The 24,923-nt window shown below is 41.3% G+C and overlaps 1 protein-coding gene across 1 annotated transcript in view; it reads right to left on the reverse strand.

Moving 5' to 3' along the window:
• Positions 1-509: 509 nt before the first annotated feature.
• LOC145397242 (ATP-binding cassette sub-family C member 4-like) overlaps positions 510-24,923 on the reverse strand; it is a 57,932-nt gene continuing 33,518 nt past the window's right edge. Inside the window, exons 8-34 of the mRNA XM_080270437.1 lie at positions 24,065-24,196; positions 23,541-23,631; positions 21,817-21,973; positions 21,073-21,211; positions 20,523-20,633; positions 20,031-20,102; positions 19,455-19,589; positions 18,983-19,157; positions 18,115-18,226; positions 17,513-17,696; positions 16,686-16,869; positions 16,013-16,200; positions 14,038-14,094; positions 12,923-13,131; positions 12,260-12,402; positions 11,968-12,114; positions 11,555-11,634; positions 7,937-8,087; positions 7,533-7,639; positions 6,829-6,949; positions 6,136-6,306; positions 5,043-5,170; positions 4,486-4,731; positions 3,804-3,976; positions 2,801-2,930; positions 1,854-1,964; positions 510-593 (exon numbers count right to left, since the gene is read on the reverse strand). Of these exons, the coding sequence (XP_080126563.1) occupies positions 510-593; positions 1,854-1,964; positions 2,801-2,930; positions 3,804-3,976; positions 4,486-4,731; positions 5,043-5,170; positions 6,136-6,306; positions 6,829-6,949; positions 7,533-7,639; positions 7,937-8,087; positions 11,555-11,634; positions 11,968-12,114; positions 12,260-12,402; positions 12,923-13,131; positions 14,038-14,094; positions 16,013-16,200; positions 16,686-16,869; positions 17,513-17,696; positions 18,115-18,226; positions 18,983-19,157; positions 19,455-19,589; positions 20,031-20,102; positions 20,523-20,633; positions 21,073-21,211; positions 21,817-21,973; positions 23,541-23,631; positions 24,065-24,196 (3,738 nt within the window). The remainder of the gene's footprint in view (positions 594-1,853; positions 1,965-2,800; positions 2,931-3,803; positions 3,977-4,485; positions 4,732-5,042; positions 5,171-6,135; positions 6,307-6,828; positions 6,950-7,532; positions 7,640-7,936; positions 8,088-11,554; positions 11,635-11,967; positions 12,115-12,259; positions 12,403-12,922; positions 13,132-14,037; positions 14,095-16,012; positions 16,201-16,685; positions 16,870-17,512; positions 17,697-18,114; positions 18,227-18,982; positions 19,158-19,454; positions 19,590-20,030; positions 20,103-20,522; positions 20,634-21,072; positions 21,212-21,816; positions 21,974-23,540; positions 23,632-24,064; positions 24,197-24,923) is intronic.

Below are 24,923 nucleotides of genomic sequence, written 5' to 3' on the forward strand. Positions count from 1 at the left end.
TCTTCCCTCACTGCCAGTATACCCTGTTAAAAAAAAATTAAATTCTCTATGTCTTTTAAGTCCCCATACCTTGTCCTTCCTGGGATAAGCTATGGGAGGAGTTTTATCTTAAGGTACACTTAAGGTACAAGGCAGATCTTTCCCCCACCTCTTCTCCTTCCCTCAAAAACAACTCTCCATCTCACCCAACCAACAATTCTTAAGTTACGTGAGATTTAGCATTGTATCTTGCGCTAATTTTACACAGCCGATCTTTTTATCTTTCCCCCATCTCTTCTCCTTTCTTCACAAACAACTTTCCATCTCACCCATCCAACAATTCTTAAGTTACGTGAGATTTAGCATCGTATTTTACGCTATTTATGCAGCTGACCTTTTCGCATTTCCCCCCATCTCTTCTTCTTCCCTCAAAAACAACTCTCCATCTCATCCAACCAACAAATATTAAGTTACGAGACATACTTTATCACATTTTCATATTTTACGCGGCTGATCTTTTCTCTGATGCCTCAGGTGACGTGCTCGGTGCTCTGGTCTTCCTCGTCCTTTGCAGGGCGAGACAAAATTTCTTCCTTGTGTCGCCCAAGATACGCCTGGGAGGAAAACATGGAGAAATTAACTTTGAATTTATAAGCCAAACCTAAGCTGCCTATGTCTTCGGTTTATTATCACTCCTGAAGGATGTCTGTACGTATTTCTTGTAGTGGTTCGTTTGTGTCTAAAATGGCGTATGGCCCTAATGTACATGTTCAATGCCTGAGACGAAAACAAGGAGAAATTAACGCATGAAATTCAAAAACTAAACCCAAGCTGCCTAGGACTTTGGTTTATCTGATCTGCCCTGAAGGATGTCTGTACGTATTTGTTGTGGTTGCTCGTTTGTTCTCTAAAATGGTGGACGGCCCTTGTTTGCATGTTTAAGCTGTACTTGACGCAATCTAATGACTAACTGATCCATAAGGCCGAGGCACACCACTTTCTATCATTGGAGAAGTGACCTGTTTATTTTTTTTATTTAATGTTTTAAGCCTTTCACTGTGATCCATTGCTATCGATGTAGTTGTTGTCATTACTGTTGTGGTGCCACACTCATCAGATGTGAACCCAGTGGATTGCAGGACTGTCTGTTGTGGTACTGTGGTGGAAGAGGTATGTCATGGTGTGGGAGGAGGGGGGGAGGGGGAGGGGGAGCACTGTAGTGAGAGCACAGTGAATTGTGTATGTGAGCTATGAAAAACTAACTATCCTACATATGACATATATTAACTACAAAATCAGTACTACTACTACTAGTAGTAGTAACTACAGACCCATAACTACAGAACTAAAAAACTCAAATTACAGTACTAACCTTTGCCAGATAATTTAGCACTTTGGAAGGATGACATAAAACTTTTAAAAACTGTTTCTTCGTATCATTTATATGACTCCAGTATACCTGTATACGTCAGCCTTGGTCATCTATGAAGGCTCTCCACGCTGCTCAATCTCTGGCAGCCTCCCTAGCCAGTCCTTTATCCTTGATGTCACACTCTATGACTTCATCCCAGGTCTTTTTCGGTCTGCCTCTCATAACCCTGCCTCGATGTTCACACTTCTTACCTTCCAAACCCAACTGTCATCCTCCATCCTCTCCTTTATTTCACCAGCTTTTTAATAGTCTTCAAACTCCCTGCTGCTTGATCTCGGGCAGCCTTCAAACTTTACACTGCTCAATCTCTGGCAGCCTTCAAACTCCACACTGCTCAATCTCTGGCTGCCTTCAAACTCCACACTGCTCAATCTCTGGCTGCCTTCAAATTCCACACTGCTCAATCTCTGGCAGCCTTCAAACTCAAAATCATCACACTCACCTTCTTGGCCATTTGGTGTAGGACTTCTGATGCTCCTTTGCCTGTCTGCTGCACCAACGACAGAAAGATGGAGTTGGTTTTGTTGAGGAGGATGTGAGGTTCGTCAAATTCCTGAGAGAAATAAAAGAGTAGATGGTCAACGATTTTTTTCTACAGGAAGTACATGTATTAAACTCCAAATAACCTGTCAATCCTACACTATCTATCTATCTATAGCCCGACGCCCTAATCCCGCAAAGGGTGGCCGCAGACAAAACGCCTCCAAGTCACTCTGTCATCCACCATTTGACTACCCTCCCCCCAACTCACCCCCCCCTCCCTCATATACCTCTCAACTCCATCCCACCACCTCATCCTCGGTCTACCCCTCCGTCTCCCTCCCTCCACCTCACCTACATACACCCTCTTAGTCAGTCTTTCATTCTCCATCCTCTCCACATGTCCAAACCACCTCAGTGTATTTCTCCTAATCTTTTCAACCACATCCACATCTACCCCACAACGTTCCTTCACTTCTTCATTCGTCAATCCTACACAGTCATCGATATTTTTGGTTTTGACTCCATTTTCGTTTTTTTACAGCTAAAAAAAAAAAAAAAAAAAAAAAAAAAGATGTTTCAGGTATATTCTGGGATGATATAACAAAATTTATTACTAAAAAATCTTAATATACATTTCAAAGTATATTCTGTTTTTTGATAATGCTTTTAGGCACAATGAAAGTTCTACTACTACTACTACTCCTACTACTACTGCTATTACTACTACTACTACTACTACTACTACTACTACTGCTGCCACTACTACTACTCTTACTTTTCATGTGTATGTTACTGTTCATATGTATGTTAAATAGGAAATAAAGTTGATTAATTGACTGATTGACTACTACTACCGCTACTACAACTATTACTACTACTACTACTACTACTACTACTACTACTAACCTCCAGACACCCAGCACTGAGCACCATCACTCTATCACTGTCCATGATGGTGTGCAGACGATGGGCGATTGTCAGTACCGTGCACTCACTGAACTTGCTACGGATGGTCTGCTGAATCAACTCATCCGTTCTGAAGACAGGATGGAAACTGAGGGTTAAAACATACACTATGCATCTAAATGGAAGCTGTATATCACTGGAACCTGTAAAAGTCCTCATCGGCACCCACCTGTATGCAGTGGTGTCCCTTGTATGAGCTAGTGATACAAAATTCATTCCCACACCAGATACCAGCAAGTGCGGACATAGCCTAAATTAAAACCCATCACTAGAGTTTGATACAAAGGTTAATCCATGAATTATCTGTCTATCTATCTATCTTTCTACCTACCTATCTATCTATCTATCTATCTATAGTCACATGCCTTAATCCCATACAGGGTGGCCACAAACAAATCAACTCCATGTCGCCCTATCCCCTGCCATTTCACTGCCCTTCTCCCAACTTACACCTCCTATCTCACCTTTCTACTCCATTCCTCCATCTCATCCTCAGTGTCCCCTTCCTTCTCTCCCCCTCCACCTCACTCACATACTCTCCTAGTTACTCTCTCACTCTACATCCCCCAAACTTACACCCCCCTCTCTCATATACCTCTCTACTTTCTCCCTCCATCCCATCTTCAGTCTCCCCTTGCCTCTCTCCCCCTCCACCTCACTCACACTCTCCTCCTTACTCCCTCACTCTCCACCCCCCAAGTTTACACCTCCTCTCTCATATACCTCTCATTCCTCCATCCCATCCTCACTCTCCACTCCCCAAACTTACACCCCCTCTCTGATAAACCTCTCCATCATGCCATCGCATCCTGACTCTCCCCTTCCCTCTCTCCCTGTCCACCTCACTCACTCTCCATTTCATCCACAGTCTCCCTTTCCTCTCACCCCTCACATGCCACGTACATACTCTTTATAAATGACACGACACGCACACACAACCCACCTTGGATCAACATTAGCCGTGGCCTCGTCCAGCACTAATATCCTGTTGTGCCGTAGTATTGCCCTGGCAAGACACACCAACTGCCTCTGACCCACACTGAGGTTACTTCCGCCCTCTGCCATCACCGCCTCCAGCCCGCCATGGAGGTCGGTTATGGCGTCTTTTAGCTGCACCTGTGAGGGGGAGGGGGAGAGAGAGTGTTTTGGTTTATCATTATCATCATCATCACCATCATCAACGACCTTCTTCTTTGTCATTATCAATCATCACCGTCATTACCATTACCATCATCATCATCATCAGCAGCAGCAGCAGCAACCTTCTTCATCGCCACTATCAATCATCATCATCATTATCATCACCGTCATTACCATCACCATCATCATCATCATCATCATCACCATCATCACGATCACCACCATCATTTCTTTTTTCTCACATACGTGTCAGGCGAAGCTGGGCTCAGAAAAAATAATAATAATAATAATAATAATAAAATAAAAACACAAGACTGAAACCTAATCAAAACCACATCCATTGAGATGGGCCACACACTCATCCACTCATGAGATGGGCCACACACTCATCCACTCATGAGATGGGCCACACACTCATCCACTCACCCATCTAGCCCAAGGAATCCTCAATAAACATCTAACACACACAATCTTCTGTTCCTCACCTCCTCGATGGCTGTCCAGAGCTGTTCGTCCGTGTACTGATTAAAGGGGTCGAGATTCTTCCTCATCGTGCCTGAGAAGAGCGTCGGGTCTTGGGGTATGATTGAGATGTTTCCGCGGACGTCGTGTAGCCCCAGGTCGCTGATGTTTACGTCGTCGATGTTTATTGTGCCGGTGGGTTCAGTGAGACGGAAGAGAGAGGTGATCAGAGACGATTTGCCTGCCCCTGTCCTCCCCACTATGCCAATCTGTTAAAAAAAAATAAAGAAAAAAGAGAGAGAAAGAGGGAGAGAGAGAATCATCATTATCATGGTCATTATTTTTTCATCATCATCATCATTATTATCATCATCATCATCAGTCAGCCATTATTATCATCATTATCAATTTAACGCTGCATGTCATCATCATCATCATCATCATCATCATTTTCAAGGTAACTGTCTTTCTGTAATCATCATCAACATTATTCCCTCTCCCATAATCATCATCCTCTCTCTCTCACACACACACACACACACACACACACACACACACACACACACACACAAACACATACCTTTTCCTTCTCCTTAATCTGGAAGTTCAGGTTTTTCAACACGGGAGGGTCTGTTTGTTTGTATTGCAGAAAAACATCACAAAATTCTATGGATCCATGTTCTGGCCATCCCATCTTTGGTTTTTTATCTGGAAATTGAAAAAACAGTGGGATTTACTGTATATGGAGCGATTTTAATTTTGGACATGTGGAGAGAATGGAGAATGAAAGACTGACTAAGAGGGTGTATGTAAGTGAAGTGGAGGGAGGGAGAGGGAGGCCAGGGATGAGGTGGGGGGGATGGAGTTGAGAGGTATATGAGGGAGGGGGAAGTGAACTGGGGGGAGGGCAGTCAAATGATGGGTAACAGAGCCCTTTGCAGGATTAGGGTGTCAGGCTACAGAAAGATAAATAGAAAGATAGTTTTTAATATGTACATGAGATGTGTTAGGAGTATAATGCTGTATGGTAGTGAGACCTGGGCAGTAAAGGAAGAGGATATTCGCAAGCTCTAACATACAGAAATGACAATGATTAGGTGGATGTGCAGTGCGTCCTTGAATGTGAGGCCTGCGGGGGCCGGGTTTACGATGGAAGAGTTGAGAGGCAGGATGGGACTGGTGTGTATTGGTGTTGTGATGAGGAGAGGTAGACTGACATGGTTTGGGCATGTGGAGAGGATGGGGGATGACAATTGGGTGCAGAAGGCAAGAAGTGTGAATGTCAGGGGTAGGGTTATGAGAGCCAGACTTAAAAAGACCTGGGACGAGGTCATAGAGTGTGACCTCTGGGATAAAGGGACTGAATAGGGAGGCTGCCAGTGATAGATCAGTAAGGAGGGCTGCCAGAGATAGATCAGTAAGGAGGGCTGCCATTAGGTGACCAAGGCCGACGGATGCAAGGACATAGTGTAATGGGGTATATAAAAGCCCGCATTGCTTAGAGGCAAAACGGGGATTGTCTCTTTGGCTCAGTGGTAAGGTGTGCGAGTATGAGGCGCAAGGACCTGAGAGCAAATCATGGCCAGGACAGTGTGATTAATCTGTTAAGTTTCAATTCAGTCATTACAGTAGGAGCCTTTATAAATAATACAAAATGATAGACAATACAATACCTGGCTCTGTCTCCAGTGGGGCTTCCGGCTGCAACGCTGAGTACTCCAACACTCTCTCCACTGACGTCATTTGGTTCTCCACCTCTGCCGACTGTCTCACCCCCCACTGGAACATCCCCGATAGCATCATGGCCGACGAGATAGCAAGCCCAATATCACCTCCCAGAGCGTCTGAAATTAAATAAATGAAGTTATAATTAGTCCTATATGTACATGTGATGCAATGAAATGAGAGACTGACTAGAAGAGTGCATGTGAGTGAAGGAGGAGGGGAAGTCAAGGAACTGAATAACGACAGAGCAATCCTATAGGGACATAAGACTAACTAGAAGAGTTGTGAGTGAAGGAGGGGGGAAAGAGGGGGAGGGAGAAACTGAGGAATGAAGTAGCAATCATACAGAAACATGTGGAATGAAAGAAAGACTAGAAGAGTGCATGTGAGTGAGGTGGTCGGGGGCAGAGGGATAGGATGATCATGAATGAGATGGAGGGATGGAGTGGAGAGGTATATGACAGAGGGGGGTGTAAGCTGGGGGGAGGGCAGTGAAATGGCAGGGGACAGGGCAATATGGTGGCGATTTGTTTGTGGCCACCTCTTATGGGATTAAGGCGTCTGGCTATAGACAGACAGATAGACAGATAGATAGACAGATAGATAGACAGATGGACAGACAGACAGATCCGATAACTTACTGGTCATCCCCATAAAGCTGAAGGTAACGACGGCAATATAGATGCAGGAAATCCAGTCCAAACAGATCCCAAACCATCGTGTCGTGCAAAGGAAGAGAAACCAGGCAGAGGAGTGAAGGTCCTGAGTGACGAGCGAGAGAATCGTGGGTAATTAAAATGCTCATCATCATCAACATCACCAATGTCATTCTTATTATTGTTACTATTATTATTATTACTACTATTATCATCATCATCACCACCATTATCATCATCATCACTGTCAAAATCATCATTATCCTTTTCTTAACCATCATCATTATCAAGCTCATCTTCATCATCTTACTAATCATCATCATTATTATAATCACATATCCAAATGGCAGAGAGCAGGGTGATATGGAGGTGATTTGTCTGTGGTCACCCCTTACAGGATTAAGACATCTGGCTATAGATAGACCGATAAATAAGTAAATACATAGACAGACTGACAGATAAATAGACAGATACATTGAGAGACAGACTGAGAGATAGATAGACAGATCCTATGGTATGAAAAAGTATCTTGGAAATTCAATGTTCAGGTTTCAGGAGGGTGACACGAAGGTAATTTGTTTTTGGCCACCCCTCAAGGGATTAAGGCATCTGGCTAAGATAGATAGATCGACAGACAGACAGATAGACAGATAGATCAATTGACAGACAGATAGATATATTAAACATACTTGATGCTTGTCAAATTCCTGTATAAAGTTTTCTTGGACTTCGAATGCTCTTATGGTGGTAAGACCTTGAAGGGAGGCACTCAGGTGCGAAAACACTGGACTGCGAGCTGAAAAATAAATAATAGTAATAATAATAATAATCATTTCATTCATTCATTGCCAGACGCCATGTATCCCAGACGGGGTGGCCAATGGCTTAGAGTTAATTGTTTTACAGGGAGGGGCACTAATCCTCCACCAACCCCACTTGACACGTAGGGATGCCAACAGCATCTGGTGTTCCCAGGCGGTCACCCATCCAAGTACTAACCAGACCCAACGTTGCTTAATAATAATAATAATAATAATAATAATCACCATCATCATCATCCCTCCTTAAAACAAACACAAACACATCCACTCACTAATGCCCTCCAGTCGCTTAACATCACGTGCTGTGCTGAGGTAGAAGCGACGCAGCGAGACAAATACGGCGCCCAGGAGGAAGGTGGGCATCAACACCCACACGTTGATGTACGCGATGACAACGATGATGCCAAGGAAGTTTAGCAGTATCTGTTATATTTAGCACATATATTATTAGCATCCAGTACTGTTTTAGCATCAATACTTTGACAATCCTGCTATAAATTCTTCTGTATCTGAACTAAAACGATACTAAATTTACTCTGACCTAAATGAAACCAAGGAAGTTTATTGCTATTGCTGTACATTCTTTCCACAGCACTTCTTCATGACTAGCGCCATAGTCTAATGCTTCATGTTACAATTGGGCATTCAAGATGGAGTGATGTCAATTTTAGGTCAAGTTAACGTGAAAAGAGTACAGTATCTTCATCTCAAATTGTATTGTTTATAAAGGCTTGGGCTCCAGACTGCTCGATCTCTGGCAGCCTCCCTATTCACTTACTTAAATCCAACAAAACTCAGCTTAGTGTAGTTAATATAGAGCTTGCAGTAAATTACACATATATTTATCTACCTGTCCATCTATGTACCTATGTCTACAGTATGTATGTATCAATCACTCAGTCTATCTATCTACTTCTTTCTATTCACTGTTTAATGACCCATGCACACAAACACAAACTACCCATTACATCATTACACATACACAGCCAACAATAAAAAGAATGAATTTTTAAAACTTTTTCACCACGAGGTCATTCAGAAAAAGAAAAAAAAAAGTTTGGAAGTAGCACAAAAAAAAAAAAAAAAAAAAAGGCATAAATGAGTAAACAGATATTTGAATTTTGACAGTAAATAAAAAAAAATGTTTAGACTCAATAAGAAAAATTTTGGAAAAAGATTAATGCTGCTGGAAGGATTAGGAGATAACATGCAAAGTTATGTGTTATATTAGTGTTAGAAATATTGATGTGGTAGGGAGTGGTGACCATCATCCACTCACTTGATGTTGTGCTGCCTATGTCTACCTTCACCTACATCACTCTTCTTGTGTGTCTGCCCTCCTCTCTTCCTATTTCTCCCATCTTTCCTGTCGCTTTTTATTGCTCTCCTTTCCTTCTCAGGTGGCTTTACATTGAGTGAAAAGCCTAATGGTTTCCTGTAAGCCAGGAAACCATTTACAATGCTGGGTGGTAACTGTATAACCAACCCATGTGTGTTCCCTACGTGTCAACAAGTGAGTTGGCGGAGGGTTAGTGCCCCTCCCCGTATAACAGCTAAGTCAAAGACAAACGGCCATCTCTTCCAGGATTATGGCGTCTGGCTATAGATAGACGGATAGATAGAAACGTTGGTGTTGTATTAGTGTTAGAAATATTAGACAGCATGCAACTTTAATTCAAAATCTAAACAAGTGTTAGGAATATTAGTTAGATGAGTTTTCGAAATATTAGTGTTAGATGGGTGTTTGAAATAATAGTGTTAGATGTAGGTGGGGGTGCTTGCCATCCACTCACTCTGTGGTGCTGCTCTCAGGTGTCTGCTCTTTCCCCTCTCCTTCCTTCTTTTCATCCTTCCTCTTGTCTTTCTTTCCTTCATTCTTTTCTCTTCCTTCTGTCTATGGGTGACTCTACACAAAGTGACAAGCCAAATGGTTTCCTGTACACCAGGAAACCATTTACTATGCTGGGTGGTAACCATATAACCAAATTATGGCGCCTGGTGGTTTCGTGGGTAATTATGGCACTCCAATTGGACTGAGCCAGTGAAGGTTTATATCCATGGGGTGGCTGGGGCTTATTGCTCACACTGCTCATGAGTGAGGCTGGTCACTCTCATCTTAAATGTCAGGACAAGTTTGCATAGCCCTGGGCTCCTACAGTCCTCATGGGCCAATAAAAGATTGAATGATGATGATGATGATGATGAAGAGATGAGTGTTAGAAATATTAGTGTTAAAAAAATATCCACACACACAAGTTCATGCAAATTATAGTAAGCAAGATAAAGCAAATACTCATAATTTTCTGTTTTACTATTATTATTATTATTATTATTATTATTATTAATATTATTATTATTATTATTATTATTATTGGCGCCTGGTAGTTCAGTGGGTAATTATTGCGCTCCAATCGGATTGAGCCGGTGAAGGTTTATATCCAAGGGGTGGTTGGGGTTTATTGCTCACATATTGCCACGCAGGGATGAGTGAGGCTGGTCACTCTCATCTTAAATGTCAGGACCAACTTGCCTAGCCCCGGGATCTTATGCTTCTCATGGGGCAACGTAGGATTGGATGATGGATGGATGGATGGATTATCAACCTACTTACAGTCAACTCGAATATATCGCTGGTTTGTCAGTCACGGTTTTCTCATTCATGGTACTATTCCATCCAAATCATGATCGCTTTGTACATCGCAGTAACCAATTTAACCAATCTGACAGCCAATAAATCAATTCTTTCCTACACTCCCACGCCTCTCAAAAGGTTAGTAGATATATATACAGCATCAAAAAGCAAAAAAACTCAAATATACTCACAGTGATGACATCAAACACCGTAATTGGCAGCAATTCATCAATCTGCCCAAGATCCTTTGTGAATCTGTTAAGTATTTGCCCTGAGAAACAGAGATGTAGGCACTTTTTAAAACCCTTATTCAGAAAAAGTCTTAGTGAGATTCGGGTTCACACAAAAATGCCTTCAAGTAAATTCCTGCCATTCCTGCCTTACATCTATTGCTTTATTTATTTTTTACTAGCAGTTTAGATACAATAAATGCCTTCAGAATTATTTATCTCCTATTTTTTTTAATGGAAGGAAGAAGGAACCAAATGTCAGGAGCCTGCAGGTTTGTTCCCTCCAAGAAAAAATATAAACAAGATAACAGAGCCAATTTCAAAATCCGTTCCTTTCGAGAGGTCTGGACACTGTGTCTGACTACAGGTCATAGGAAGGAGGAAATACAAAGGAAGACAGTAGGAAATAGTGAGAGGAAGACAGAAGGAAATACAGACAGAGAAAGACAGTAGGAAATACAGACAGAGGACAACAGTAGGAAATAGACAGAGGAAGACAGTAGGAAATACAAAGGAAGAGAGTAAGAAATACAGGGAGAGGAAGGCAGTTCCAGAGCTGACATGTTGCATACATGAAGGACTGGAAATAACAGTTAACCCTTGTAGTAGTAGTAGTAGTAGTAGTAATATAATAGTAATAGTAGTAGCAGTAGTAGTAGTAGTAGTAGTGAGAGTTGCAGCCTCAGCCTCATCTATGTGTGAACCCAGTGGACTCCAGGCTGAAATTAACCTTCTCCTGTAGTCCACCATATTCTTTTGGGGGATAGGGAGGGAGTGGAGGGACATTCATATACCCAGGCAGTGGATCCACCTTGCTATATCAGTGCCACCACATGAAGGCAGACAGCACCAAAAACCCACTACACCACACAAACAGACTGACACCAATTTTTATCCATAGCAAAAATTTAGAGACACAAAAACGAAATTTAGAGACAAAATTTAAAATGAGAAAGAATGAGGTAAAGAAAACAGAGCAGAACAACAAACTCTCCATGCAAGGGCAGACTAGAGTAAATTTTCCATACTTCAATAAAATCCCACATTGTTGAGGGCAGGAGTTCATCGATTTGGCCCATGTCCTTTGTGAAACGGTTCAGTATCTGTCCTAGTTTAGGAGCAATTGGTTTATTACGAGCATAAAATATATATATGTGAGGATTCTGGAAAGTCATCATCATCATCATCATCATTCACTTTCAATATTTACATCATCACCATCATTCTTATAACTGTCATTATCATCACAAAAACAATGACAATGAGAGAGAGGAAGGGGAAAAGGGGGAGAGGGAGGGAAGAGGGGTGGGAAGGGAGAAGAAGTATGGACAGAAAGATAAGAGAGACATTGAGGGAAAGAGACAAAAATTACACAGGGAAAGAAGGAGAGAGAGAGAGAGAGAGAGAGAGAAATAACACAAATCCTCCCCAGCCAACTTACCAACAGGGTGCGTATCAAAGAACTGTATGGGCACACGAATGACGGACTGGAACATCCGATTGTGTAGCTTTCTGGACGACGCCATACAAATGACAAAAAACAACACCGTCCGCCCCAGGGAGAGTAGGAACAGCCCCATGGTCATTCCTGGGGGGGGAGGGGAAGGAAAACGAATCTATTATGACAATCCTCATCATTATCTCCATGGACAGGATGACACCAGACCAAAAAAATACATAAATAAAAAATAAATAATAGGAAGAGAGAAGGCATAAACTCTTCCTCTGCTTACCTGAGTATATATAAACATTGGTGGTGGTGTCCAGATATCCGTCAGGCACTGGGGCATCGCTGTACGAGAATGTGCCGTTGGTCTTCAAGATGCCTGTCTGATTGTCCACTACTAACTGAGCTCGCAACTGTTCACCATTAGTCCTGTAATACGTTAAAAATACAAATAAAAAAATAAATAATAATAATAACAACAATAAAATAAATAAATAAGGTTCACTATTAGTCTTGTGTGGATATAAACAAAATAAACACCCACACTCACCAATATGGAAGCCAATAATCGATGCCAGAGAAGAGGATTTGTGTGGCTATGTTAAATATAAGCAGAAGGGAAGGGAAGGGAAGGGAAAGGAAGGGAGGGGAGGGGAGGGAAAGGAAGGGAAAGGAAGGGAGGGGAAGGGAAGGGAAGGGAAGGGAAGGGAAGGGAAAGGAAAGGAAGGGAAGGGATGCAAAGGGAAGAGAAGGGAAGCATGAAAGGATGGGAAGTGAGGGGTAAGGAATGGAACAGAAAACAAGGGAAGGGAAGGGAAAGGAAGGGAAGAGAAGGGAAGGGAAGGGAGGGAAGGGAAGGGAAGGGAAGGGAAGGGAAGGGAAGGGAAGGGAAGAGAAGGGAAGGGAAGGGAAAGGAAGGGAAGGGAAGGAGATAAACACCCACACTCACCAATAGGAAAGCCAATAATCGGTGCCAGAGAAGAGGATTTGTGTGACGATGTTTGACACAAAGAGAACCATCAGCACAAACCAGCTGCCTCCCGCCTGGAAGTACCGCAGGTAAACACTGCTCTTCACCGACCCCTCAGACCGCATCTCCGCCCCTGCGTTGTTGTTCTCCTCTGCCTCATCTCCGCTGGCATAGTCCCCCGAATGCAGCTGTAATTGTTGTTGTTGTTGTTGATGTTGTTTTGTACCGTATCATTTATAAAAGTTCCAACATGATTATTATTATTATTATTATTATTATTATTATTATTTATTATTTATTATATTATTATTATAATTGTCCAGGTAGTGTTAATATTATTGCTCTATCAATTATTATTATTATTACTGTTATTATTATTATTATTATTATTATTATTATTGTTAGTATTACTGATATTATTATTATTAATATTACTATTTTTATCATCACTGTCACCATCATCACTCTACTTCTTTGCAATCCACAGAGCTCCACATCATCATCATCATCATCATCATCATCATCATCATCATCTGGACCTCCTATACACTATACACTAAAAAAAAATATATATGTTCCTTACCCCAATGAGTGATGAGTTTTGAAAGTTATTGGAAAAGTGATACAGTGTTCATTTAGCACTGCGGGTAGTTCAGAATGTTTGGTACACGTGTCATATTGCATCACAGCACAAAGGTATGGAATATTTTGCTAGCGGGTGTACATAGCAAGCACAGCACTAATCAAATAAATCAATCAGCAGACAATGTTAAGTACAACACACAAAAAAACAGAAAAATATAGATGGAAAAGGGAGAATGTATATAAATAAGGAAATGACTGTAAATGTAGATGAGAATAACTATAAAAGGAGAGAGAGAGAGAGAGAGAGAGAGAGAGAGAGAGAGAGAGAATAAGCAAACAACAGCCATACACATCACTCAAAAAAGCAACAAAGAAAAATTAAAAATAGCTCAACCAGTGGCTCCATTTTTGAGAGAGAGAGAGAGAGAGAGAGAGAGAGAGAGAATAACCACACACAGCAATCAATAAAGCAACAAAATAAAGAGAGAAATAATTAAAGATATCTCAACCAGTGGCTCCAATTTCTCCTCTTGTATGTCGTTGAATTTCCTCTCGGTCCACTGAGGCTTTCAATAAAAAAAAATAAAGAAATAAATTGGTTAGTAAATCAGAATTCTAAATTAGTAAGGGTTAGGATGGAAGTAAATTAGAATGCTGCATTATAGAGGATAAAAATATATTGCTTAGTAAATTTTAAAACTCAATTAGGAAGGGTAATAATACAAATAAACTGGTTAGTAAATTATAAATATAATAAAAATACATTGCTTAGTAAATTACAAAACTCAATTAGGAAGGGTAATAATAAAAATAAATTGGTTAGTAAATTAAATATACAGTACAATAAAAATTAATTGCTTAGTAAATTATTAACACTGGGTAAGAGTAATAATACAAATAAATTGGTGGGTAAATTATAAATACAATAAAAATAAATTGGTTAGTAAATTATAAACAGTGAGTTAGTCAGAATTAAAATACAAATAAATTGACTGGTTAATTATAAATACAGTAGATGCTTGATTTAACGAACTAATTCAGCCAACCCCCACTCTTTTATCCTGAATTTTCCACTAAATCAAGTTACGTACCCAAGGCTCAATATGAAGGCAAATTTTCTGGTCTTTCGAGCTATCTTCTGCTAAATCCTTGAAGGCAACCCAACCTTACCAACTCTGCTAACTCTCAGTGCTACACACAGCAGTCTGAACCCAGAATTAATATCCTCAGAAATGCATTATTGTGTACAGAATTTCCTTAATGGAAGTATGCTCCATTTATTGGATTTTTTTGTTAAACTGGGCAAAAATACTGGAAAAAAAATAATTCCGTTATCTTGGGCTTCGCTACATCGGTGTTTGTTAAATCAAGCATGTACTGTATTTGAATGTGAGAAATGGTAAGGACACATTAATACCACCATTATAAACCAATGTAATACACTGCAATTTCCAAACTCCAAAATGGCTGGAATCAAGAGACTTTTGGATATTTAATTTTTTTCGAAAACAGGAAGTCTGTGTCAGTAACATCAATTGTATTTACAGAGATTCACTTGCTTGTAATTCCCTTCAGTAATCCCTGTGACCACAGGGACAAGGGATGCAAAGGGAGGCTGCCAGAGATCGAGCAGCACGGAAAACTGCCATTAGGTGACCAAGGTCAACGCAGGCAAGTATGCTGGAGCCTTTATAAACAATACAAACTATCTGATTCACCGTCCCCATGCTTCACTGTATCTCATAATTTTAAGTTTGGATGGTTCTGATATAAAAATTCAACAATAAACAATGACAAGTTTTCTTCCATGGAGATAGACTCACAGACCAAAAAATTATGAAATCAACTACATGGTTTCATTAATTATATTTTCTTTTTTTCTAACCAAAATGAAAAAACCTTTTGAAAAACATTTTTGGAATTCAGAACTTGGATTTGGGGAACTGCACTACATCAATACATTAAAGGGTAGTGTACATGACTCTATAGCTTCTAGGCTTCTGTGCTTCCAGCCTTTGGTTCCTTCTTCCTTGCACACACACACACACACACACACACACACACACACACACACACACACACACACACACAAGCAAAAGGATAAATGATAAACAAAAGGATGAAAGTTTTCGAAAGGCATGAATGTGGAGAGGATGGAGTGAGAGACTAACTAGGAGTGTGTATATGAGTGAAGTTGAGGGGAAGACCAAGGAAGAGATGGAGGGATGGAGCAGAGAGGTATATGAGAGAGGGGGGTGTAAGTTGGGGGGAGGGCAGTGAAACGGCAGGGGATAGGGTGACATGGAGGTGATTTGTTTGTGGCCACTCCTTACAGGATTTAGGCATCTGGTTATAGACAGAGATAGACAGATAGACATAAATAAAGATAGATAGAAAGATAGACAGATAGAGACACAGAGAGATAGACAGACAGACAGATGAAAGTTTAGGCCAGGTAAAGGTAAACGTATTCTAGTGTCTCACCTGCTTGGGGTTCCTGATGGGTGTTGTGGCGGCTGTGGTGGTGATGGGGTCGGAGACGGAGAACGAGGAGCCCGTGGTGTGCGCCCCGGAGATGGTCAGGATGTTCTCGGCCTCCACAGAGTCATGCATCGAAGAAATGGAGTCAGTTCGGAGGCGTCCCTTGAGGTGCAGTGATGACGATGATCCAACTAAAGAGGAAAAAACAAAAACAAATCTATTTATCTATCTACCTATCTTTCTATCTATTTATCTATCTATCTAGTTGTGCATCGAGGATATGGAGTCAGTTCAGAGGCGTCCCTTGTGGTGAAGTGATGACGATGATCCAACTAAGAAGGAAAAAAACAAAAACCAAATCTAATATCTATCTTTCTATCTATCTAGTTATCTATTTATCTACCTACTTATCTATCTATCTCCCTACCTATCTACTACAGCACTACACTGGGTGAGTGGATGATGGCCACCCCTACATATCATAAGAAGCACTGTACTAAATTATAATAATACTAGTAAAAAGAAGAAGAGTATATGAAAGATAGGAGTGTGACTTGGGGGGAGGGCGGCAGAATGGCAAAAGGACAGGGCAACATGGAGGTGATTTGTTTGTGGCCCTAAAAGAGGGAGAGAGAGAGAGAGAGAGAGATAATAATAATAAAAACAATCTTCTCACCCATTTCCGATTCCTGTATAAGTCTGGCTTTGGGAATGGCTCCGTTCATCACACTGGGGTGGCTGATGACATCCCGTGGGACGCTGGACACCTTCTCTTCCTCGTGACCCTCCGAAAGCAGCTCGGCAAAGTCTATCCCACTGTTTACTAGCTGATGATAACTCCCAATGGCTTCCACATGACCCTGGTGATATAAAAACACACAAATATTAACCATAAGTGTATGGGAAAGTATATATGGTGAGCTGAAGGGAGGGAGGGGGAAGGGGAGAATGTTCAACATATATATTTTTTTAATGCAAAGAAGAAGGACCCAAAGGCCAGGAGCCCACTTACCACTTCTTCCAAGGGAAAAAAAAGAAAGACAACAGAGAGCCAAAATCAAGATCCGTTCCTTTCGGGATGCCTGGACACACTGCATTTGAAAGACTGGAGATCATAGGAAGCAGGAAATACAGACAAAGGGAGACAGTTCCAGAGCTGACAAATACGAATGATCACTATCTAATCTGTTTCCCACGAATGTAACCTGGTCATATACTGCAGTGGGATTTTGATAAACTGTCACCAAATCTGCTTATTCCCTACATGTCAGCAGGTGGGTTGGCAGAGGGTTAGTGCCCCTCCCCGTGAAACTACTAACTCAAAGACAAATGACCACCCCCTATGGGATTAAGGAGTTTGGCTTTAAAGAGATAGAAGTTTGCTTTAAAAAAAACACACTTACCTCTCTAGGCACAAGAATCTGTGAGCCCAGTTTTAAATACTGTAGCTAATGGGTGACTATTACTACTACTACCATTACTACTAATACTACTACTACTAACCTCTCTCAGGGCCAGGATCTGTGAGGCTGGCTTGAGATACTGCAGCTGGTGCGTGACTAAGATGCGAACTTTATGCTTGAGGTGATTCATGATGCAATTCTCAAACAAATGCCGACCCACATGAGCATCAACGGCACTCAAGGGGTCGTCAAGAAGGAATATATCGGCATCACTGTACACCGCTCTGTGGGAGAAGAAATCTGCATCATCACCGCCACTGTCATCGTCATCATCATCATCACTAATGTTGTCTTACTCCTCCTCCTTATTACTGCATCTTAACCTTCATCATAACTGTCCTCCTCCTCCTCCTCCTCATTATCATCATCATCATAACTACTGTCATCATCATCATCCACTTGTTCATTATTTTCACCTTCATCGGTTGCCATCACTGTCATCTTCCTCCTCCTCCTCCTCCTCTTCCTCATCACTATCATTATCAGTCACCATCCTCCTCCTCCTCTTTCTTTCTTCCTTCCTTCTCCTATTCCTCCACCTCCTCCTCCTCCTCTTCATCATCATCATCATCATCATCAACCATACAAGCACACAATCATATACCAAGGATGTGCTATTGTTAAGTGTTATGGGGTACGCACCTTGCCAAATTAATCCGTGCCTTCTGTCCCCCACTCAGTGACATTCCTCTCTCACCCACTAGTGTCTGATCCCCATCCGCCAACTGCTCTAGGTCGGGCTCCAATGCACACACTGTAAGGAACATAAATACATTTCATTATATCCACTGAAAATATTAGGTGGAGGGAAGCAGAGGGATGGGGTGACTGAGGATGAGTAGGATGAGTTGGAGGGATGTAGTAGAGAGGTATATGAAAGGGGGAAGGGTGCAAGTTGGGGGGAGGGCAGTGAAACGGCAAGGGACAGGGTGACATAGAGGTGATTTGTTTGTGGCCACACCTTACAGGATTAAGGTGTCTGGCTATACATAAACAGACAGATTTTTCTACCAATAAGATTATGTTTTTTTTTTTTATTTAATCACATAAGTGTAGTTGGTGCATTTCCACTTGACAGAATTCGGGAGTTATAAGGCAGAATGAGTCTCCTTGGCTACCAGTCAAACAAAATCCTCCAATCTGACTACACTTGGCCATCAACTGAGCTGCAAGAGGTTAGGGATCTTTTTCACATTAAAATGCTGTAAATGTATTGTACTCAGTGTTGTGTTGAGGAGGGGTAGACTGATATGATCTGGGCATGTGGAGGGGATGGAGGATGACAGTTGGGTGTGGAGAGTAAGAAGTGTGAACATTGGGGGTAGGGTTGCGAGAGGCAGACCGAAAAAGACCAGGGACGAGGTCATAGAGCATGACCTCAGGGATATGGGACTGAACAGGGAGGCAGCCAGAGATTGAGCAGCATGGACAGCAGCAAGTAGGTGACCAAGGCCGACACATGCCAGCACACTGGAGCCTTTATACATGATCTAAACAATACTACACTCACCTCTGATAACTTCAGTGTATTTTTTCTCCTGATATGGCTGACCGAAGAGTATATTCTGCCGCACGGTGCCGGAAAACACCCATGGCTCTTGTGACGCGTACGCCACCTTGCCTCGTATTGTGATGGCGCCGGATTTAACGGGAAGTTCACCCAGGATGGCCTGGAGTAGTGACCCCTGTGAAAAGAAAATGGTGTATATGTTGATGTTGTCACTTTTATTACTGTTATCATTATTGTGAACTATCTTTAATAGTTGTCATTTTCTTCTCTCTCTCTCTCTCTCTCTCTCTCTCTGATGCACTGATGTCACTTATACTGCCATTGCCATCACTGTTAACCATCTTAATCAGTTTTCACTCTCATTACCCTTCCTCCCTCACATACTATCCCTTCCCTCCCTCCCCTCCCTCTCCTTCTCCCTCCTTCCCTCTCTCTCCCTCACTTTCCCTCCCCCTCCCTCCCTTCCTCTCACCTTGCCAGCCCCCACAGGTCCAATAACGGCCAGCAGTTCACCAGCCTTCACCTCACACGAAACATTCTTCAACGTGTCCTCTTCAGTCTCGGCACTCCATCTTGCCGTCACTCCTCTCACACTCAGCGAACAGTCCTGTCGAGGGGGGGAACAGGGGGTGTTAGAGAGTGTTTGAATACTCTAACATTTGTGTGTGTTTTAGGGTGATTCTGAGAGTGTTTTAGGGTCTTTTATGGTGTGTTTTAGTGTGTGATTTTGAGTGTGTTTTAGTGTGAGCTTGGATGTGTTCTAGGGTGTGTTTTAGAGTGTGTTTTAAGGTGTTTTAGAGTGATTTTGAGTGTGTTTTAGGAAGTTTTAGGGTGTCTTTTAGTGTTTAGGGTGTTTTAGGGTGTGTTTTAGAGTGTGATTTAGGGTGTTTTAGGGTGTTTTAGAGTGTACTTTAGAGTGTGTTTTAGTGTGTGTTTTAAGGTGTTATTTCAGTGTGATTTAGGGAGCTTTAGTGTGATTCAAAGCATAATTTCAGGGTGCTCCAGGGTGTATTAAGGCACAACGTATGGGTAAAATATTAAGCCTTACCTTCGGTTTGGGTCTAAGGTTGCTCTTTTGAACACAGCTCGTCTCCCCTCTCTCCTCCATCTCCAAAAATTCCTGAGAAGAGAGAAACCAGTACAAATTATTAGCGTATCATCATCATCATCATCATCATCATCACCATCGTCATCCCAGTCCTCCTCCTTATCATCATTATCATCATCACAATCATCATCATCATTGTCGTCAGTGTCAATTTCATCACCGCCGTCGTCCCAGCCCTCTTCTTTATCATCATCATCATCATCATCATCCGGACCTCCTTTCCCACCCAAGGGCACGGTGAGGAGTAGCAATGTCCAGACAGCCCAAATTAGCCCAATCCAAAATCACTTAATCATGCCAATCCAATAATAATAATAATAATAATAATAATAATAATAATGATGATGATGATAATAATAATAATAATAATAATAATAAAATAAAAAATAAATATACATACATAAATGAATAAACACAAAATAAAAACTATACCTGTAGTCTCTTGCAGGAAATCAAAGTCTCCGAGCCCATAGCAATACCAAAGGGGAAGAAGAGGGTCATCACCAGCCGGATGTTGTTGATTAGGGAGCTGGTTACGAACACCTGAAATTGAGAGAGAGAGAGGGAGAGAATCATCATCAGTCATTATCGTTCATTGTTGCATTTCCTTGTCATCATCATCTTCATTTCCATCATCATCGCTATCGGCATCGTTCTCCTCCTCCTCTCCCTCATTATCTTCACCTTTATCATTACTACCTTCCTCACCATCATTCTCATTATCATCATCATCATCATCACTGTCACTGTTGCCATCCTCCTCATCCTCCTCCTCCTCCCCCTCCTCCTCTTCCTTCCTTCATTCATTCATTCCTCATCATCATCATCATCATCATCATCATCATCATCATCATCATCATCATCATCATCATCACCAAACACATCAAGTTATGTCTTTCCCAATCAGTACTTTTTACCAGCATCACACACACACACACACACACACACACACACACAACTGACTACTCCCAACAAATCTTACCTTCTCAGCCGTCAAAACATTGCCGGTGAGAATAAAGGTGAGGAGGGAGAGAAAAACAATGACTTTGGACGAGGTGAAGAAGAGGGACATGTTGACGGCACGATAATAGTTGGTTCGCATGATTACTCCAATTTCTGACCTGCAAAAATAATAATAATAATAATAACAACAATAATAATAATAATAATAATAATAAATTCATTCATTCATTCATCTAATCCAATGTTGCCCCATGAGGATAATAATAATAATAATAATAATAATAATAATAATAATAATCATACTGTAATAATGAAATAATGAGATGGAGGGGGACTGAGGACGACATGGAGGGATGGAGTAGTGCTGTATATGAGAGAGGGAAGTGTATGTTGGGGGGATGGAGTGAGAGACTAGCTAGGAGAGTGTATGTGGGGGAGAGAGGGAGGGGGAGACTGAGGATGAGATGGAGGGATGGAGTACACAGGTATATGAGAGAGGGGGGTGTATGTTGGGGGGAGGGCAGTGAAACGGCAGGGGACAGAGCGACAGGGAGGCTATCTGCTTGTGGCCACCCCTTATGGGATTAAAATGTCTGGCTATAGATAGGTAGACAGAGATAGATAGATAGATAGACAGACAGACAGACAGACAGACAGAAAGATAGACAGATAAAAGAAACAGTTTTATCAACAAGTATATAGTTAAATAGGTCATAGATAAACTCATTCATTATTCAAAATTTCTATTCAATTCTTCACTCACTTCCTGGCCTGTTCTATAAGTGTCGTAAATGGCTTCTCCCACGTATACATCTTGATGACCCTCATGGCATTTATGATCTCGTTCATGATCCGCACACGCTCGTCTGTGCGATGTGCCGTGGCCAAACGCAGTCGCGAAAACACCTTACCCAGCCAACCTGCAGGGGAAAGAGGAAAAAATGAAAAAGGGAAAAAAATGTATATACAGTTGGTTTACTCTCACTTGGGGTACTGAAAGGAAACCTGCAGGTGGTGGCACTACCTTAGGTGAGGCAAAGCATCTGCAGCATCCATCCTGGAGCCAAACTTCTTCATATTTCCCCACACCTCACCATGGGAAGGCCATGGTGTGACCCTGGTGAGGGACTGTCTACCACAAGGGGAGCCAGATCCTTACACGGTGTATGTACTGTACTGTACCTGTCGGACGGCCCCACAGACACAAATCCTTACCTGTGGTTGATGGGTCTGCTTGGCTAGACAGACCAGGGATAACCAACAATAATAATAATAATAATAATAATAATAATAATAATAATTCATTCATTCATCATCCAATCCTGTGTTGCCCCATGAGAGGCGTAGAAGCCCAGGGATATAAGGCAAGTTGATCCTGACATTTAAGATGAGAGTGACCAGCCTCACTCATCCCTGAGTGGCATTACCATCCATTGGATATAAGCCTTCACTAGCTCAATCTGATTGGAGCACCATAATTACCCACTAAACCACCAGGTGCAATAATTTGATCATATGGTTACCACTCAGCATAGTACAGTAAATAATTTCCTTATGTACAGGAAACCATTTGGCTTGTCACTCAGTGTAGAGTCACCCACAGGCAGAAGTAAGATGAAAAAATGAAGGAAAGAATGATAGATCAGGGAGGAAGGGAAGAAGGAAGGATGAGATGAAAGGGCAGGCAACCGAGAGCAGCACTACATCGAGTGAGATAATAATAATAATAATAACGATTCATACATCATCAAATTCTGTGCTGGCCCATGAGGAGAGTAAGAGAACAATAATAATAAAGTAACAATAATAACAACAACAACTCTCACCTGACAACAGTGTCCTTGCCACATCAACAACTCTGTTCATGTGAGACAGTTAAATAAATTGCAAGATATAAAAAATAAAAAATAAAGAATGATGTAATGTTGGTAGTATTATCATCTGCTTTCTCACTAAATACTATAAAATTGAACAGTAAAATATGATGCTTGCTAAGAGGGATTGTTAGAGAAATGACGCATGTATGTTGCCTAAGTAGAGGTATATGAGAGAGGAGGGTGTAAGTTGGGGGGATGGGGAAAGAGAGACTAACTAAGATTGTACATGAGTGAGGTGGAGGGGGAGGAGAGGGAGGGGAAGACCAAGGATGAGCTGGAGGGATGGAGAAGAGAGGTATATGAGAGAGGGGGTGCGTTGGGAGGGAAGGCAGTGAAATGGTAGGGGACAGGACGACATGGAGGCGATTTAGTTGTGTCCACCCCATACAGGATAAAGGTGTCTGGCTATAGTACAGACAGACAGACAGACAGACAGATAGGCAGACAGACAGATAGACAGATAGATAGATAAACAGATAGATGGACAGATAGACAAACAGATGTGACAATATCTCACTCTAACTTCAAATAACAGGCAGTCAGCGAAAAGAGAATTCAAATCTTTGTAAACTAAGATCACTCTCATCCTAGCGGCCGCCATTATACTCACTCTGCAGCGGCACAAACAGAATGAGTAGCATGATCCCCGCCAAGCACGCTGGACCAAGTTCGTACCATAATATCCCAACCACTATCAGAGTCTGGAAATATGAGAGGATATTTTTTGGGTTAATTTGGGATCGTTATCATTATTTTTATCATCATTATTATCAGAATATCATCATCATCAGAATCAGATTCATCATACAGTACTTCAACATATTATTACATCATCATTATCATTATCACCATCATCATACAGTTCCTCCTCTTATTACCGCATCATCATCATATGCAAGCTGATTATCTGGCCTTTTGCTGTTTAACACTGACAGACAAACAGATAGATAGATAGATAGATAGACAGACAGATAGACAGATAGAGAGATAGCATTAAATCTCACCTGATGGGCCCAATCCAGAGATGGTGGACGAAAATGATGCTGATGACAGACAGACAGATACACAGACAGATAGATAAACAGTGACACAGACAGATAGATAGATAGAGAGATAGACAGCATTAAATCTCACCTGTATGGGCCCGATCCAGAGGTAGTGGACAAAAATGACGCTAGTGTCGAATCTGTTGACGTCGTTGGACAGGAGGTTAATCATCTGTCCTATCGTTGTCTTGCCTAACGCTGCTTTACTTAACCGCAAGGCCTGGTTAAGGGAGAGAGAGGAGTTACTGAAATAAAGATAGTAAAGATTATGTTTATTGAGAGTTACAGAGAGAAATATAGGAAAGATTATGTTTATAGAGGGGAGTTACTGAGAGAAATAAAGTTAGTAAAGATTATGTTTATATAAAGGAGTTACTGGGAGAAATAGTTAGTGAAGGTTATGTTTATATAAAGGAATTACTGAGAGAAATAAAGTTAGTAAAGATTATGATTATAGAGAGGAGTTACTGAGAGACACAGTTAGTAAAGTCTCCATGTTTATAGGAAAGAATGGTTACTGTGAGGAATAAAGTTAATGTTTAGATGTGTATAAGAAAGAACAGGTACTTAAAGAAATAAAAACAATAATGTTTGATTCTAGATGCTTCTATCTAGATGTTAATAAAGACTGAACAATTACTGAAATATATATAGTTAGTAAAGTTCAGATGTTTATGGGCAAGAATAGTTACTTAGAGATATAATGTTAGTAATGTTTTCATGTAAAAAAAAAAAAAAAATAATAGATATATGACTGAACACTTACTGAGAGAAATGGTCAGTAAAGAGTAGTTCATGTGACATGCATAAACAAATGACACGCATAAACAAATGTGACATGCATAAACAAATGTGACATGAATAAACAAATGTGACATGCAGAAACAAATGTGACATGCATAAACAAATGACATGCATAAACAAATGTGACATGAATAAACAAATGT

The sequence above is a fragment of the Coenobita brevimanus genome, chromosome 40 (genome assembly GCF_032717465.1).
Source record: "Coenobita brevimanus isolate Jiangsu-jjx chromosome 40, ASM3271746v2, whole genome shotgun sequence".
Taxonomy (NCBI): Eukaryota; Metazoa; Arthropoda; class Malacostraca; order Decapoda; family Coenobitidae; genus Coenobita; species Coenobita brevimanus.